Source organism: Heloderma suspectum, chromosome 17 (genome assembly GCF_057233095.1).
Source record: "Heloderma suspectum isolate Gila_16-S chromosome 17, 16-S_ref, whole genome shotgun sequence".
In the NCBI taxonomy this organism is placed as follows: Eukaryota; Metazoa; Chordata; class Lepidosauria; order Squamata; family Helodermatidae; genus Heloderma; species Heloderma suspectum.
This window is the reverse complement of record NC_139474.1, coordinates 9,937,688-9,951,439: the sequence shown is the minus strand read 5'-3', so window position 1 is coordinate 9,951,439 and position 13,752 is coordinate 9,937,688. Positions and strand designations below refer to the sequence as shown.

Genomic DNA, 13,752 nt, shown 5'->3' with positions numbered 1-13,752 from the left:
CCCTGCCCACCTAAAAAGGTTGGGGGCCCCAACTTATGTATTTGGCATTTCCAGAGCAGTTTACAAAAAGCAAGATAAAGTACACAAATAAACAAACAGGGGAGGGAGGGAGAGAATGAATGAATACATGAAAAATCCTGGGAGATTAAAAATATTTTTGCCTGGTGTTGAAAAGCTAACAACATTGGTGCCAAGAGAACCTCTTTTGGGAGGGAATTCAACAAATATAGTGCCACCACTGAGAAGGTCATGCTCTCTCTCTCTGGTCGTCACCTACCTTACCTTAGGTGGTAGGGGCATCTAAAGGAGAGCTGGGTGGAAGCTGACTGCTCCCTATAAGTGACCTACAGCACACACACATGCATACACACAGTGCACCATCCCTGTTTGTCTATAGGGAGATTGTGTGATTTAGTTGTGTTTGCTCTGCTGGGATGGGGGAACACTCTGTGCATGCTCAGAAGCACTGTCTTTTCCCAAAGTTGTGCTTTACCACTCCCTGTAAGCTACCTACAACACTTACACCCTGGTGGGCCACCTTAATACTCTGTTTTCTCCTTGCAGCCGAAACAAGGATCCCTCCCTCAGTCCAGGTGAGCTCTAGAAGGCTGTGACAGTGAAGGAGGCATCGGGACTGTTCTGGGGTATAGAGCAGGATCACAAATCGCTCAGGTAGTGGCTGTGGCCAGGTCAACAGCAGCACGCAATCACTTGGCAGGTTCCCTTCCAAGGTATATGGGGGGGGGGGGCTGTAGGCTGTCCTCTGTTCCCTGCTCAGAGAGCCACCTGCCAAGTGAGAAAAACGGCACCTTTGCAGGTACATTGGGGTTGGCGGGAGAGGATGGGTAATGCTAGCCAGAGCCCCAGCAGCCCTAGGCGTTGGTGTTTTTTTTAATTAATGTTTTAAATTGTAAATTTCAACAGAGCAAAGCAAAACAAAACCAGAAAAAATGTTGACATGACTGAATGAATCAATTTCAGTAAATACATGTGAAATGTATATGTATACATTTGTGTATACACACACACACACACAGATGCACGCATATATATATATATATATATATATATATGAAAATACAGCTTTCTAAAAAATAAAAGAGATTATACATATACTTCAACAAAGGCACACCAAATATCCATATATATGTCCATTCGCAAGTGATGCCTATATACAACCCGTTCAAATGTTGAAAGTGTTATTAAGTCCTCAAGCCACTGCATTATTGGAAGTGAGGATTTATCCTTCCAACATTGCAATATCAGTCTTATATATGTCAAAAGGACGCAGAGAATCCATTTACGCTGACTGTGCGTTGACTTTCAGGAAGCAGGTAGATAATTTAAAAGAACATGTATATCAGTAAATATTAAAGAATTTTTCAGTACAAGGTTTATCCATATAATAACCTCATCCCCAAAGAGGCAACTATTGGGCATTGCCAGCATTAGGGGTACTACACAGCAATTAGCTGATTTAGACAAACTCTTAATGAAGAGACATTGTGGCATCCAATAGATTTGGAACAAGAGTTTTTGCACAGCAGCCCTAGGTGTGATTCTGCAGGTGAAGATGGCCTCAGCTACCATAGCTTTAGGCTTCCTACTTTCCGCGTAACGCTTCTCTCCCTCTCTGCAGGGCCGTGGAGCAGTCGACGTGGGAATTATAACCTAGGTGAGGCTCTTCAAATGGGAGTACTGTCCTAACATGCTATTTTTCGATGTTCAGGTATTATTATTTGTTCCGCTCAGTGCGGGTGCATTTAGTTGTTGCAAACCCTCACTCCCTGCCTGAATTCATGTGCCCCATGCAAATATATAGCAGCCTATGAAGTGGTACAGTCCAGGAAAAGTTTGACTGCTTAATTCTGTTGATTGCACAAACAGGTCCTGAAAGAGGGTACACTTGGTCATTTGGAGGCAAAGGGGTGAGGGCACGGAAACTCCATCCCTGCAGACGTGCAGATTATTTTATGAGCCTTGTATATCAGGAGTGTTGAACTGCTTTCAGCCTGAGGACCAAATTCCATGTTGGAGAGCCTCTCGTAGGGGTGGGGGCATTCGAGTGGTAGGTGGGCCAAAGGCAAAAAGGGTGGGGCCAAAATACCATCATATTTGAGCTTAAAGGTCTTACTGCTGGTAACTAAGCCTTAGGAGAGGCGTTTCAGCCTTTTAGCATGGACAAAACTGCACAGAAGCTGAGAAACTACCAAATGCAGGAGACACAGGGGAGGGCTGGGAGAAAGGCTGCCACAAGTGAGAGGTGTGGCTGCCAACCTGTGCTTGTAGGCAAATTGTGGAGAACCCTCATGGAATGGAGAATTATTTATATATTTTACTGTGTCTGTACTGTGCTTTATTCTCTGTCCTGTTTAGCGCTGCATCGCTATATTAGTTAATTTCTGCTGTTTTCATGGATATTGTATGTACTGATATCTCTACTATATATTGATCTGCCAACATTAGGGTTATTTAGAGTTGTTGCTGTTGTATTTTTTAAAAAATACTGTTATATTTATTGCTGTTATCTTGAAAATTATATTTACTGTTGTTCATTTGTTGTGTTGTGAGCTGCTTTGGGCACAATTTTGTGGGAAAGAGGCATACAAATAAATAGATAATGATGATGGTTGGGGAAAGGGAGGCATGAGAAGGGGGTGTGGCCAACTGGGAACCCCAGAGGGCCAAATGTGGCCCCCGGGAAGTGCAAATTTGGCCCCCGGACCTGAAGTTCTGCTCCCCTGTTGTATGGAAGATGGATGGTTGGTTGGAAGATGGAGACATACAGGGACAGGAGGTTTGGAGGCAGCATGGTCAAAACATGGCCCCTCTTGGAGCAAGGGGGATGTTGGCATTTGTGTCTCACATCTACTGATGCCCACCCATTTCTCCAACTCTTTAGAAGGTCAGTCCACCAAGATGTTCCTGCGTGGCCGGCCCATCACCATGTACATCCCTTCCCATTTCCCCAACTATGAGGAACTGCGCATGGAGCTGCCGACCGAGAAGCTACAGCTGGACTGGGTGTATCCTTTCTCTGAGGAAGGGGGCTGCACTCCCTATCTCATCTTTCCCACCCTTCCTTTAAAAAGTGCAGCAGCTCTCAGAGACTCAAACTGCCTCCCCCCGCACCCAAACCGCATAAAAATGGGTTTTCCCTCCAAAATGGGTTTATTGAACCTTGCAGCCTTATAATATTATTATTATATTCTGCCCACCCTTCCTGCAAGGTGCTCTGGGCGATTTACATAGTATCCCCCCCACACACGCACACGCACGCACACTTTTATCCTCACAACAACCCTGTGAGGTAGGTTAGGCTGAGAGATGGGACCAAGGTCGCCCAGTAGGTTTTGTGGCTGAGCAGGGATTAGAACCCCAGGTCTTCCTGTTTTAAGTCCAACACTTATTCATCCATTTATTTATTTATGAAATGTGTCATCTGCTTTTCATTATAAAATAATCCCAAAGCAGGGTACAACTAATACAGTTATAGAGCAATGGTTTTATTCCCCTATGCAACAGAGTTGGCAGGTCTGTCTCCCTTGCTCCTGCTGGTGTGTGTTTGGTCAGCTCTGTGCTCCTTGACAGCTGATCCAGCTACGGTTACCGGGGCCGCGACTGCCGCTCTAACCTCTACGTGTTGGCGTCGGGAGAGCTGGTCTACTTCATCGCCTGCGTGGTGGTGCTGTATCACGTGCAGCGACGCACGCAGCGCCACTACCTGCGGCACACTGACTGCGTGCGTTGGTGAGTTCGTGGAGTCTGGAGAATTCATGTATTACCCACATGTACATTGACAGCACCGGCATTCGCACGCTCGAGACACATGAAACAGAGGCACAGGAACAGATACCCTCTCCACTTACACACACACACGATGCAAAAAACATATGAATGTTGTAAGAAGCCATATCAGTCCATTAGGGAAAAAAATCCCAAAGCCACAGTAGGGGTCCGTGCGGGCTCCAGGTTTTAGAGGTTAAGGCACCTTCAACAGGCCCCCTCCCTCAGTGACTCTACCTTCTCACTGCCATTGTTACCAGCTGCTCTTTCTCCTCAGCCTCTTTCTCATGGCTACCGTTTGCTTGCTTAAGAGGCAGAGAGCCAGGGAGCAAGTCGGCAGTGGAATTTACTGCTCTTCCTTCTCACCGCCACCGTTGTCTGGGCCAGAGCAAGAGGCAGGTGAACAAGCAGGCTGCCATGGTGAAGAGGAGGAGCAGCTCCAGGGGGCTGTTGTCGATGGGCCCCTGCTAAGGCGTGGGCCCTTGGCTGGTGCCCAACCATGCCTCCCCTTGTCACTGTCCCCGGTAGGGCTATTACTTTTATTTGGACCAACTAAAACATCCCAATGGCCTTTGATGCTGGGATGGGACCTTGTAACCTAACCATGTTTGCATTCTCTGCATGAAAGGCTACCAGAAATGAAGCACTTTCCTGGGCCCGCTCAACAAGGGGGGGATCCAATACTGACCAGAGTGCTGTCATCCCCAACCCTGTAGTGTAATTAAATTATGACTGATTAAGAGTGCAATCCTATCCATGCTTAGACAGAAAAAAGTCCTAGAGTTCCCAGCATTCCCTAGCCAGCCATGCAAGCACATTCACCGGTTAGGTGACTGGGACAGGACCAGGTGATCCTTCCTCTTAACCATTCTGTGTTTCTTCCAGCCTAGCTGTGCACCCTGACAGAGTCCGCGTTGCCTCTGGGCAGATGGCTGGTGTGGACAAGGATGGCAAGGTAAACCCTCAGTGTTGGGAGGGTCCCGAGGCCCTCCAGATTTATGGGGTTAAAACTTTTTTCTCCAGAGGCAAGCTTAACCAAAGTTTAAGATGGGGTTCAATCATGTGTCCTTCTACCAAAAAAACAGGGTTTTCTTCGCTCCGGCAAATGGCAAATTTTTAAGTTGATTTGGCTACTGACAATGTAGCCCATGCATGCTAGGCTATGCCTGTCCGTATAGCCTCCAAGCTTGCAGGAGAACCCAACGTAGTGCCTTCCAGAAATTTTGGACTTCAAATTAGCCCCAGCAAGCTGGCCAGTGGTTGGGAATTCTGGGAGTTGTAGTCCAAAACATCTGGAACTTAACAGGTTGAGAATAGTTGGTACAGAGAATGCACTGTCTCCTCCGATCAGCAGGGTGGAAACAGATAATTATCTTATTATTATTCTTTGTTCAGTTTATAACCCGCCTATATACAAAATACTCAAGGCGGTGAGTATTCTCCATTGTGTCTCAGCGAGGTGCAAATAACAAATGTTCTCCATCCATAATGTCCAGTGTGTGTGTGTGTGTGTGTGTGTGCATGTAAATCAAACAGCCACACAAGTGTGAAGTAATTCAGGGAAGCAGCAAATGTTATTAAACAGAACATTTAAAAATAACTTATTCTGTGACTCTTTAGATAGTCTATTTGAATTCCTTACCTGCTACCAGCAGTGTGTTTTCTACATAGTGACCTGTTTTTTTACCTTTACCACTTTATCTTTGATGCCTAGCAACACTGACCTTTCTCTTTGTTTTTGTCCCTTTCTTGCAGCCTCTGCAACCTTTTGTTCACATTTGGGACTCATCCACCCTTCTCACCTTGCAACAAATTGGTTTGGGCAGCTTTGAGAGAGGAGTTGGTTCCCTCGCCTTCTCCACTGCTGTGAGTGTTACAATCTCCCTGCATACCTGCCTAGGGGGTTTGGGGGAGAGAAACAATTTACCCCATTCTTCCAGGGCTTCATTTGTGGCAGGGCTCAGTCCCAGTTTTCGATGCTGGCCTTAACCCTAGAAAATATGAAGGGAGAATGGATGACAGTGCCCCTGAGCGTGTATAGAGTACATTTCCATCACCTCAGAGCCATTGCAGAGACCCTGAACAGATCAGGAATTCAAGAAAAGTGCATTAACAAATCACAGAGTGGTGATGAGCTCTGGCATCTCTTTTTCTAGAATTTAGGTAATAGGGATACCTGAACTTCCTTTTATTTGTCCTGAATCTCCTACTTTTAAGCTTCAATGGATTGCTCCAGGTTCTAGTATTGTGACTTTCTCCACTGCATGCAAACGTTACAGACTTCTACTGTGTTCAGTAGTGTAGTGGCAAATTCAGAAGTGCAGGGTCCCTTTGTGACAGTCACAGCCATGGCCCCTTCTAAGATTATCCAGCCTTGTAAGATATACAGCTTTCAACTGGGATCCAAAAACAGTGCAGCTGAGAGTAAGGCAGTGGTATTTCAATTGGGCATCTGAGAAAAAAATGCAGGGGTGTTAAAATCTTTTTCACTCACTCACTCACTCAAACACAAACATTTTAGGTTTTCAAAATATGATACTCTCATATAAAATATGATACTGAGAGCCAGCATGGTGTAGTGGCTAGAGTGCTGGACTGGGAGTCGGGAGATCCGGGTTCTAGCCCCCACTCGGCCATGGAAGCTCACTGGGTGACTTTGGGCCAGTCACAGACTCTCAGCCCAACCCACCTCACAGGGTTGTTGTTGTGAGGATAAAATGGAGAGGAGGAGGATTATGTACGCCACCTTGAGTTCCTTGGAGGAAAAAAGGTGGGATATAAATGTAATAAATAAATAAATAAATAAAATACTCTATGGAAGCTTCACCCTCTCAACTCAGCCCTCATGGACCTCTCATTTAAACAGCCCCCTTGCACACTCCCTTAGTGCCCCAACGTTACCCATTAGCCTTCCCTAAGCTCCTTCATTATATCTCCCTGTTCCCAAAGGCAACGTCCAGAATGGATTGAACTACACACACACACACACACACACACACACAGTGGTGTAGTGGTAAATTTGGAAATGCAGGAGCTCATTGTGACAGTCTCCAAGGGGAGTCCAAAAATTACAGGCAGCTGTGATGATCCATATCAACAAACCAGTTCTAGGAGTTTTCATCTCCACCAGGAGCCCATCTTTGGTAAAGTGAATAGGTCTTAATTGCCCATTCCAGACCAAGTCATCCCAAATACTTTGCATTCCAACATGGAACAATATACTGTTGCTTGGAAAATTCATTCCCCCCACAGCTACAGTGAGGATCGCAGCTAAGCTCAGAGGGAACAGGGAATTCTGAGGGGGGTGGCAGAAGACATCAGAGTCCCTGCTAATGAAAAAGTGCCAGGGTTGCGTCCCTGCGATCCCTGCCTCCATGACACCACTGACTATATCCCCCCTTAGTCATCTCCTCCCGCAAAACTAAAAAGCTCCAAACGTTGTAGCCTTCCCTTGCAGGAAAGGTGTTTCAGCACCTTCATGGTATAGGTTGTCCTTTTCTGCACCCTATTCTTTTTGGGATGCAGTGACCAGAACTAGAGAAACCCACCCCTCCCTGCAGACAGAATAATGAACGGAGGGAGCAAGTTTCTATTCCAGCTCTCTTGACCTGCTGTGCTGTTTTCTGTTTGCAGGGAGTTTTTTAAAGACAGGGGATCTTTTTTTAATGTTATGTTATATATTAAAATACTTCTGCCCAGCCGTTCAGTTCTGCGGTGGAACCGCCATTCAGAAATCAGATCTGCCTCCTGCACTCCTAAGTTGTGCAGTCCATTCGACCAACTCCTGCTGCTGCATGCGTGCACAGGGCGTGCTTCCAGAGAGAGGGCTCCTGTGCTGCCAGTCAAAAGGCACTGCACAGCTATTCCATCTTTTCCTCCTCAACAATTTTTTGTGGAAAGAAAAAAAGATGGGAGAAGCGATAGGAGAGCGCGGGAAGCTTACAAGTGGAAGGTGATGACATCTGGGCCTTCTGTAAAATTCTGTGAACGGGGCAGGGGGATTGCCTGATAAAAGCCTCGGCCTGAAAGCATCCCAGGCCTTAGCACACCCCAAGCTGCAAACTTGGTCCTCCATTCATTACTCTTTCACAGGGGGTAGTGGTAAGTTTTGAAGTGCAGGTGCTCATCGTGACAGCACCCATACCCGACACCCCCAAGGAGAGTCCAAAAATGCAGGCCGCTGTGTTGATCCATATCAACCAACCAGCTCGAGCAGCTTGCATCTCCACCAGCTTTTGTAAAGCTAAATTGCCTGATCATGAGCAAGCCACCCCAGAATACACTGCATTACACAATATGGGAATCAATATACTGTTGCTGGGAAAATCCATCTCCCCCCACCCCTGTTACTGTGATAACTGCAGCTAAGCTAAGAGGGAATTCTGAGGAGGGTGGCAGGCGATGTTGGCATCCCTGCTGATCAAAAAGTGCCTGTGCTGCATCCCTGCAAACCATGGCTCTGTTTCTACACCATCGCTCTTTCGGCCCTTGCATTGGCTTGTGGAATACCGATAGCCCTAGCTCGCACCTGACGTGATTGCTTGTTTTTCCTCCAGGACGAGGGGGCATACTTGTGCGTGATAGATGAGTCCAATGAACACATGTTGTCTGTTTGGGATTGTGCCCGTGGCATCAAGCAGGCCGAAATCAAGGTGAGCATTAGAAAACAGCAGGTGCTCTGGTCTGGAGGGCCCTGGCCTTGCTATATGGGCCAGGTTAAAAACAGTGGCCGCATCAGAATCAATCTGTCTGTCTGTCTGTCTGTCTGTCTGTCTATCTATCTATCTGGGGGGGGGGCGGGCTTTGTCCCACATGTTATATTTCTGGGATCATGTCCAGTGGGCACACAATGCTGAATGACTGTCGGGGTGAGGGGATTGGAAAGCCATTGGGGACAGAAAATGGAATGGCGTACCCTGGAAAAAGACAGGGCTGGCTAAAATCCTAAGCCTGAGCACTCCACACTCTGTAGAGGCTGGTGGCTGTGATTTCAGTGGGGCTGTGAATCCTTTCTGGATTTTAGTTAGAACCAGCCAGAACCCATTTTAGGGTTCAGCACTTTGGATAGCTCTTTTAGAGTTCTGGCTGGTCCTGACTAAAACCCAAAATGGATTCACAGCCCCACTCAAATCACAGCCACCAGCCTCCACTGTCCACACTGCAACATTTTGTTGCAGGTTCCACGTGTGGGAATTTACCCTGATTGCACACCCTGGTATCTTCTCCCTCCCCCCTCCCACCCATGTCATTTCTCCCCCCGCCCCCATCGCACCTTACAGAGCACGAATGAATCTGTCCTGACGGTGGAGTTCAATCCCCAAGACAGCAGCAACATAATCACCACCGGAAAATCTCACGTCTATTTCTGGACCTGGAACGGAAACAGCCTAACGAAGAAACAGGGCATCTTTGGGGTGAGGTCACATTAGAACAGGAAGGGAGGGATAGAGTCACTGGTAAGGTGGAGAATCTGGGGGAGGAGAGGACAGTGGAGGCAAGACTTGGCACATGCTCAGAGGCACCCTTTTTTCTGTGGAAAACAGCCCCAGTAACAAGCACGTGTCAATCTGATTCTGAGGCCTGCTCTTGACGCGCTTTTTAAACAAAACATCTCCCCAAGTGCCTTAAGCCATGTCTTTCTATTGCTTCCTCTGCTGTCAGTTGATTTTCTCTTAGTCCACCCCCAATACTCTTTGTCCTTCTTTGAATCTCTCTTTGTTAGCAAACTCTGTGTGTCTTTTTAGAATATGGAGGGGGAGCTGCATGTGGGAGAGTCCGATATCAGATCGGAGATAACGACAGAAATTCCTCCAGGGGAAGGGGCTTCGGGGCCAAATGCCACCCCCTAGAGGAACCCAAGGAGGCTCTGTGGGCTGGATGCAGAACCTCCATGGGCCAGATGAAGCCCATGGGCCCGAGGTTCCACATCCCTGTTTTAGATGCTTAGCTCTGCTCAAGTTCATCTTTCTGTTTTCTTCTCCTGTGTCCTGTGCAGTTCCAAATAGCTATAGCATTACCTATACTTCAGCGTTTTACCCTGGTTTATAACAACAACAACAACTGCTTAAACACTGCAGCATTAAACACTGCTATAGAGTGTGAGTAGGGATAGCTGAAGTAAGCCTGAAGTGCTCAGGCTGACAAATGACTTGTTTCCTGCAAGTTTTGAGATGCAGAAATGAACCCAGTTCTACCTGGCCTTTGTTGCACCAGTCTCTCCCCTTTCTTGATCTTTCCAGAAATACAAGAAGCCCAAGTTCATCCAGTGTTTCGTGTTCGACACCAACAGCGATGTGCTCACTGGAGACTCAGAGGGCAACATCCTGACCTGGGCCAGGGTGGCTGCTGATATCCGCACCCTGGGCAAGGGGGCTAAAGGTATGCTGGGGTAAAGGACAGGAAGGTGCTATCTGGGTGGGAAAACCTGGAAGTTGGCCTGTTAGGGATCCCGCCTCCTCCAACCGATGTTTAGGGAAAGGAATTTTAAGCTGCAGGCCATAGCACAGGGGTGGAGCACATGTCCCGTATGAAGAAAGAACATCTCCAATGAGCAGAACTGGAAGAGACCTCTACAAGGCATTGAGAGTTGCTGCCAGTCAGAGCAGGTGGGACTGGGTAGATGAACCCCTGGTCAGAGCCAGTGTAAGGTAGTGTCCTACGTCCATGCACTTAACATGGTGCTGAGGGGCCACAGCTCAGTGGGAGCACACATGCTTTGCATGCAGAAGGTTCCTGGTTCAATCCCTGGTTCCATGTTTTTATTTTTAGAAAAGGATTTCAAGCAGCGAGTGATCAGAAAGCACTCTCTTTGCCCCAAAGCCTTGGAGGATTGCTACGTCAGAGCAGAGCAAGGATGTTGAACCTCTTTCAGCCCGAGGGCCAAATTCAATTTCAGAGAATCTCTTAGGGGCCACATTCTAGTGCTGGGTAGGGCTGAAGGCAAAATTGGGTGGGACCAAAACACCAGCCTATTTGAGCTTGAAGCTTTTCCTGCCAGTAACTTAAGCCGTAGGAGAGGCATTTCTTCGTTAGAATGGGAAAGAAAAAGAAAAAGCCGGGAAGCCACCAAACAGATGGGAAAGGGGGTGGGGCTAAGGGACTGGGCGTGGCCATCTGGGGAACTTCGGAGGGCCACATTGGAACTGGCCCGCAGGCCTGAAGTTCCACACCCCTGGAGCAGATCTTGCTGGTCTGAATGGACAGGCCAACAGTCTGACACAGTATAAGCCAGCTTCCAGTGCCGGTACAAGACATTTTGCTGCCTGAGGCAAAGAACAAGATGGTGCTACCTCCTACTCCATGTGAAGTAGCCTACTGCACCGGCAGACAAATCTGATAATGGGATTGCAACCTCCCCTGCACGTGGAGGTAGCAGGCTAACTTTGGGAAGTCTGCATGGCACACAGGTCTCTCCAACACCTTGAGACCACCTCGTAGCATCTGCCGCCTGAAGCGACAGCTTCATTCTACCTAATGGTAGGGCTGGCCTTGGCAGTTTCATATGTTCATATGAATTTAAGTGGCAGCACTCCAATGTTTAAACTCTTTCTGGCGAAGTGGAAGGGGGCACTTGATGGGAAATGTCAACGCAGTCTCTCTGTGCCCTGTAACTGAACAGGATAAACTGGGCACACATTTAATGCCAGGATCCTGAACTGACATCTTATCTCCCCTTCCAGAGACATACCAAATCAGCAAACAAACACGGGCCCATGAAGGCAGCATCTTCTCCCTCTGCCTGTGCCGGGATGGCTCGGTGCTCAGCGGGGGCGGCAAAGACCGGCGCCTGGTCCAGTGGAGCCCCAGCCTGACCCTGTTGCAGGAGGTGGAGGTAAGGGAGGCGGCCAGCTCAGGGTCAGAACTGCTCTGACTTCCTTGCCCTATTCATGGGCTTTTTTTCTGCCACTCTCTCATTGAGGTGGATTTGGCAGGGCTGAGAAGGGCTTGATCCTGGGGTCACCCTCAGAATATAATCTCGGATGCCAAGATTTTGCCCTGGGACATGCAAATAAATAGTTAAGTGAGAGTCTGCCCCTGAGCCACGTGCAAAGTATATGTACCTCCTCTGCTTTGTAACCATGGCTGACAGCTATCTATGGAATTAGGAAGGTAAGTTGGCAGCAGAGTGTTATTGTTATTGTTATTATTTTAAAGACAAGTACTTATTAAAACGGCTGATGACAAGCAGTGCCATCGTAAAAGAGATATTCTCCTTTTGGGGAAAAGTGCCTCTTGTAAGATGATGTCTGTTACGATGGGATGGGAGCATCATCTAAAAACAAAAAAAGTATGCTGCTGGTTTCAGAATGGTTGTTCTAACCCATGTGCACATTTCTTTATTTATTCAAAGTATTGGGGGGAGTATTTATATCCTGCCAACTAGCCAAAGTTCTAATTTGTAAGCAGTAATTTATGCAGATTTAACTGATGGATAAATCAAGGGGAAAAAATCATACGATGCATCGATGGACATTTCTTTAGCCTGCAATCCTATGGTCTCTGGAAGGATGTCCCAGAGCCTTAGGATAGAGTGGATCTCCATCTCTGCCCACAGACAGGGAGTCTCCTTGTTGCCAGCATGGAAATTTGCACTGCCTTGCCACCAATGCTTTGATAGCAGTAAGGGAAAAAGGGGGGCTTGATGGGGTGGCGGATTAGGGGAGATTCTGGATCCTTGGGGGAGGGGCTGTGGCTCAGTGGTAGGGCACATGTTTTGCATACAGAAGGTCTGAGGTTCAATCCCCAGCTTTTCCAGGTGGGGCTGGAAAAACTCCTGTCTGAAAACCTGGAGAGCCACTGCCAGTCTGTGTTGAGAATACAGAACTAGATGGATCAAGAGTTGGGCTTGGATTTGACAGCTCAGATTCTCCCTTTTTGCCCCAGTAGGGTTGCTCTATTAATCAGGTTTGTTTATTGTTTGTTTATTTAGTACATTTCTATACCACCCAATAGCCAAAGCTGCCTGGATGGTTCATGAAAATTAAAACCACAAAATACAACATGGTAAAAACCATAATATAAAACCTTTAAAGGTTTGAAACAGAATAAAACCAAAGACAAAGCCAGCAGCAGTATAAAGATCTAAAAACACAATGAGACATTTAAAAAACAAGCTGAAGGACGAAAAAGCCTGGGAGAACAAAAGGGTCTTTACCTGGTGCTGAAAAGACTATAACGTAGAGGTGCCAGGCGAGACTCTCAGGGTGGGGCGGGGGGATTCCACAACCGGGGTGCAACCACTGAAAAGGCCCTCTCCTTAGTAGCCACCTCCCTCACCTCATTTGGAGGGAGCACCCGGAGGAGGGCCTCTGGAGATGATCTTAGGGTCCAAGAAGTATATATTCTTCTTGGCTGTAACTCTCTCTAAGAGCCAGTTCTCACGTAACAGCTAACTATGGGTAGTTTAACCTATAGTTAGTCGTGGCAGTGTGACATCTGAACCCAGCACTCTGGGTTGGTTAGAGTTAAAAATCTGGGTTGTTAGGGTTAACCCTAAACAACTCAGAGTGCCAGGTTTACTTGTCACAACAACAACCCAGGAACATGGCGTTCCTGAGTTGTTTAGGAAAGCGGAAGTGTGCAAGCGGGAACCAGCTCACTCCCACACCCTCACAAACACCCATGGTTTGTTAACCATAGGTTGTTTGATTGTGTGAATCAGGTTAGTATCTGGCACCCATTAATTGAGGACACCTTTTGAGCTGATCAGAGCTTTTTAATTGATGAACCTAATTGATTAATCTGTGAAACATTACACCCCCTACTTCTAAGACAGATAGTTTCCCTCCTACTTAGATCCCGGACCAGTTTGGTGCAGTCCGAACCATTGCAGAGGGTGATGATGGGGAGCTGTTGGTAGGGACGACGCGCAATGCTCTGCTGCGGGGAACACTGGCAGATGGCTTCCGGCCCATCATCCAGGTAAGCGGGGCTGGCTGGCTGCAGGAGCTCCTTCCCTCCCTAGCT

The 13,752-nt window shown here is 47.4% G+C and overlaps 1 protein-coding gene across 6 annotated transcripts in view; it reads left to right on the top strand.

Moving 5' to 3' along the window:
- Positions 1–13,752, top strand: part of EML3 (EMAP like 3) — a 41,816-nt gene that overhangs the window by 21,113 nt on the left and 6,951 nt on the right. For all 6 annotated transcript variants that reach the window (XM_084824103.1, XM_084824104.1, XM_084824105.1 and 3 more), the window contains exons 6-16: positions 565–593; positions 1,640–1,675; positions 2,903–3,026; positions 3,601–3,750; positions 4,672–4,741; positions 5,542–5,652; positions 8,343–8,438; positions 9,066–9,200; positions 10,026–10,164; positions 11,466–11,617; positions 13,582–13,707. In XM_084824103.1, the coding sequence (XP_084680229.1) occupies positions 565–593; positions 1,640–1,675; positions 2,903–3,026; positions 3,601–3,750; positions 4,672–4,741; positions 5,542–5,652; positions 8,343–8,438; positions 9,066–9,200; positions 10,026–10,164; positions 11,466–11,617; positions 13,582–13,707 (1,168 nt within the window). The remainder of the gene's footprint in view (positions 1–564; positions 594–1,639; positions 1,676–2,902; positions 3,027–3,600; positions 3,751–4,671; positions 4,742–5,541; positions 5,653–8,342; positions 8,439–9,065; positions 9,201–10,025; positions 10,165–11,465; positions 11,618–13,581; positions 13,708–13,752) is intronic.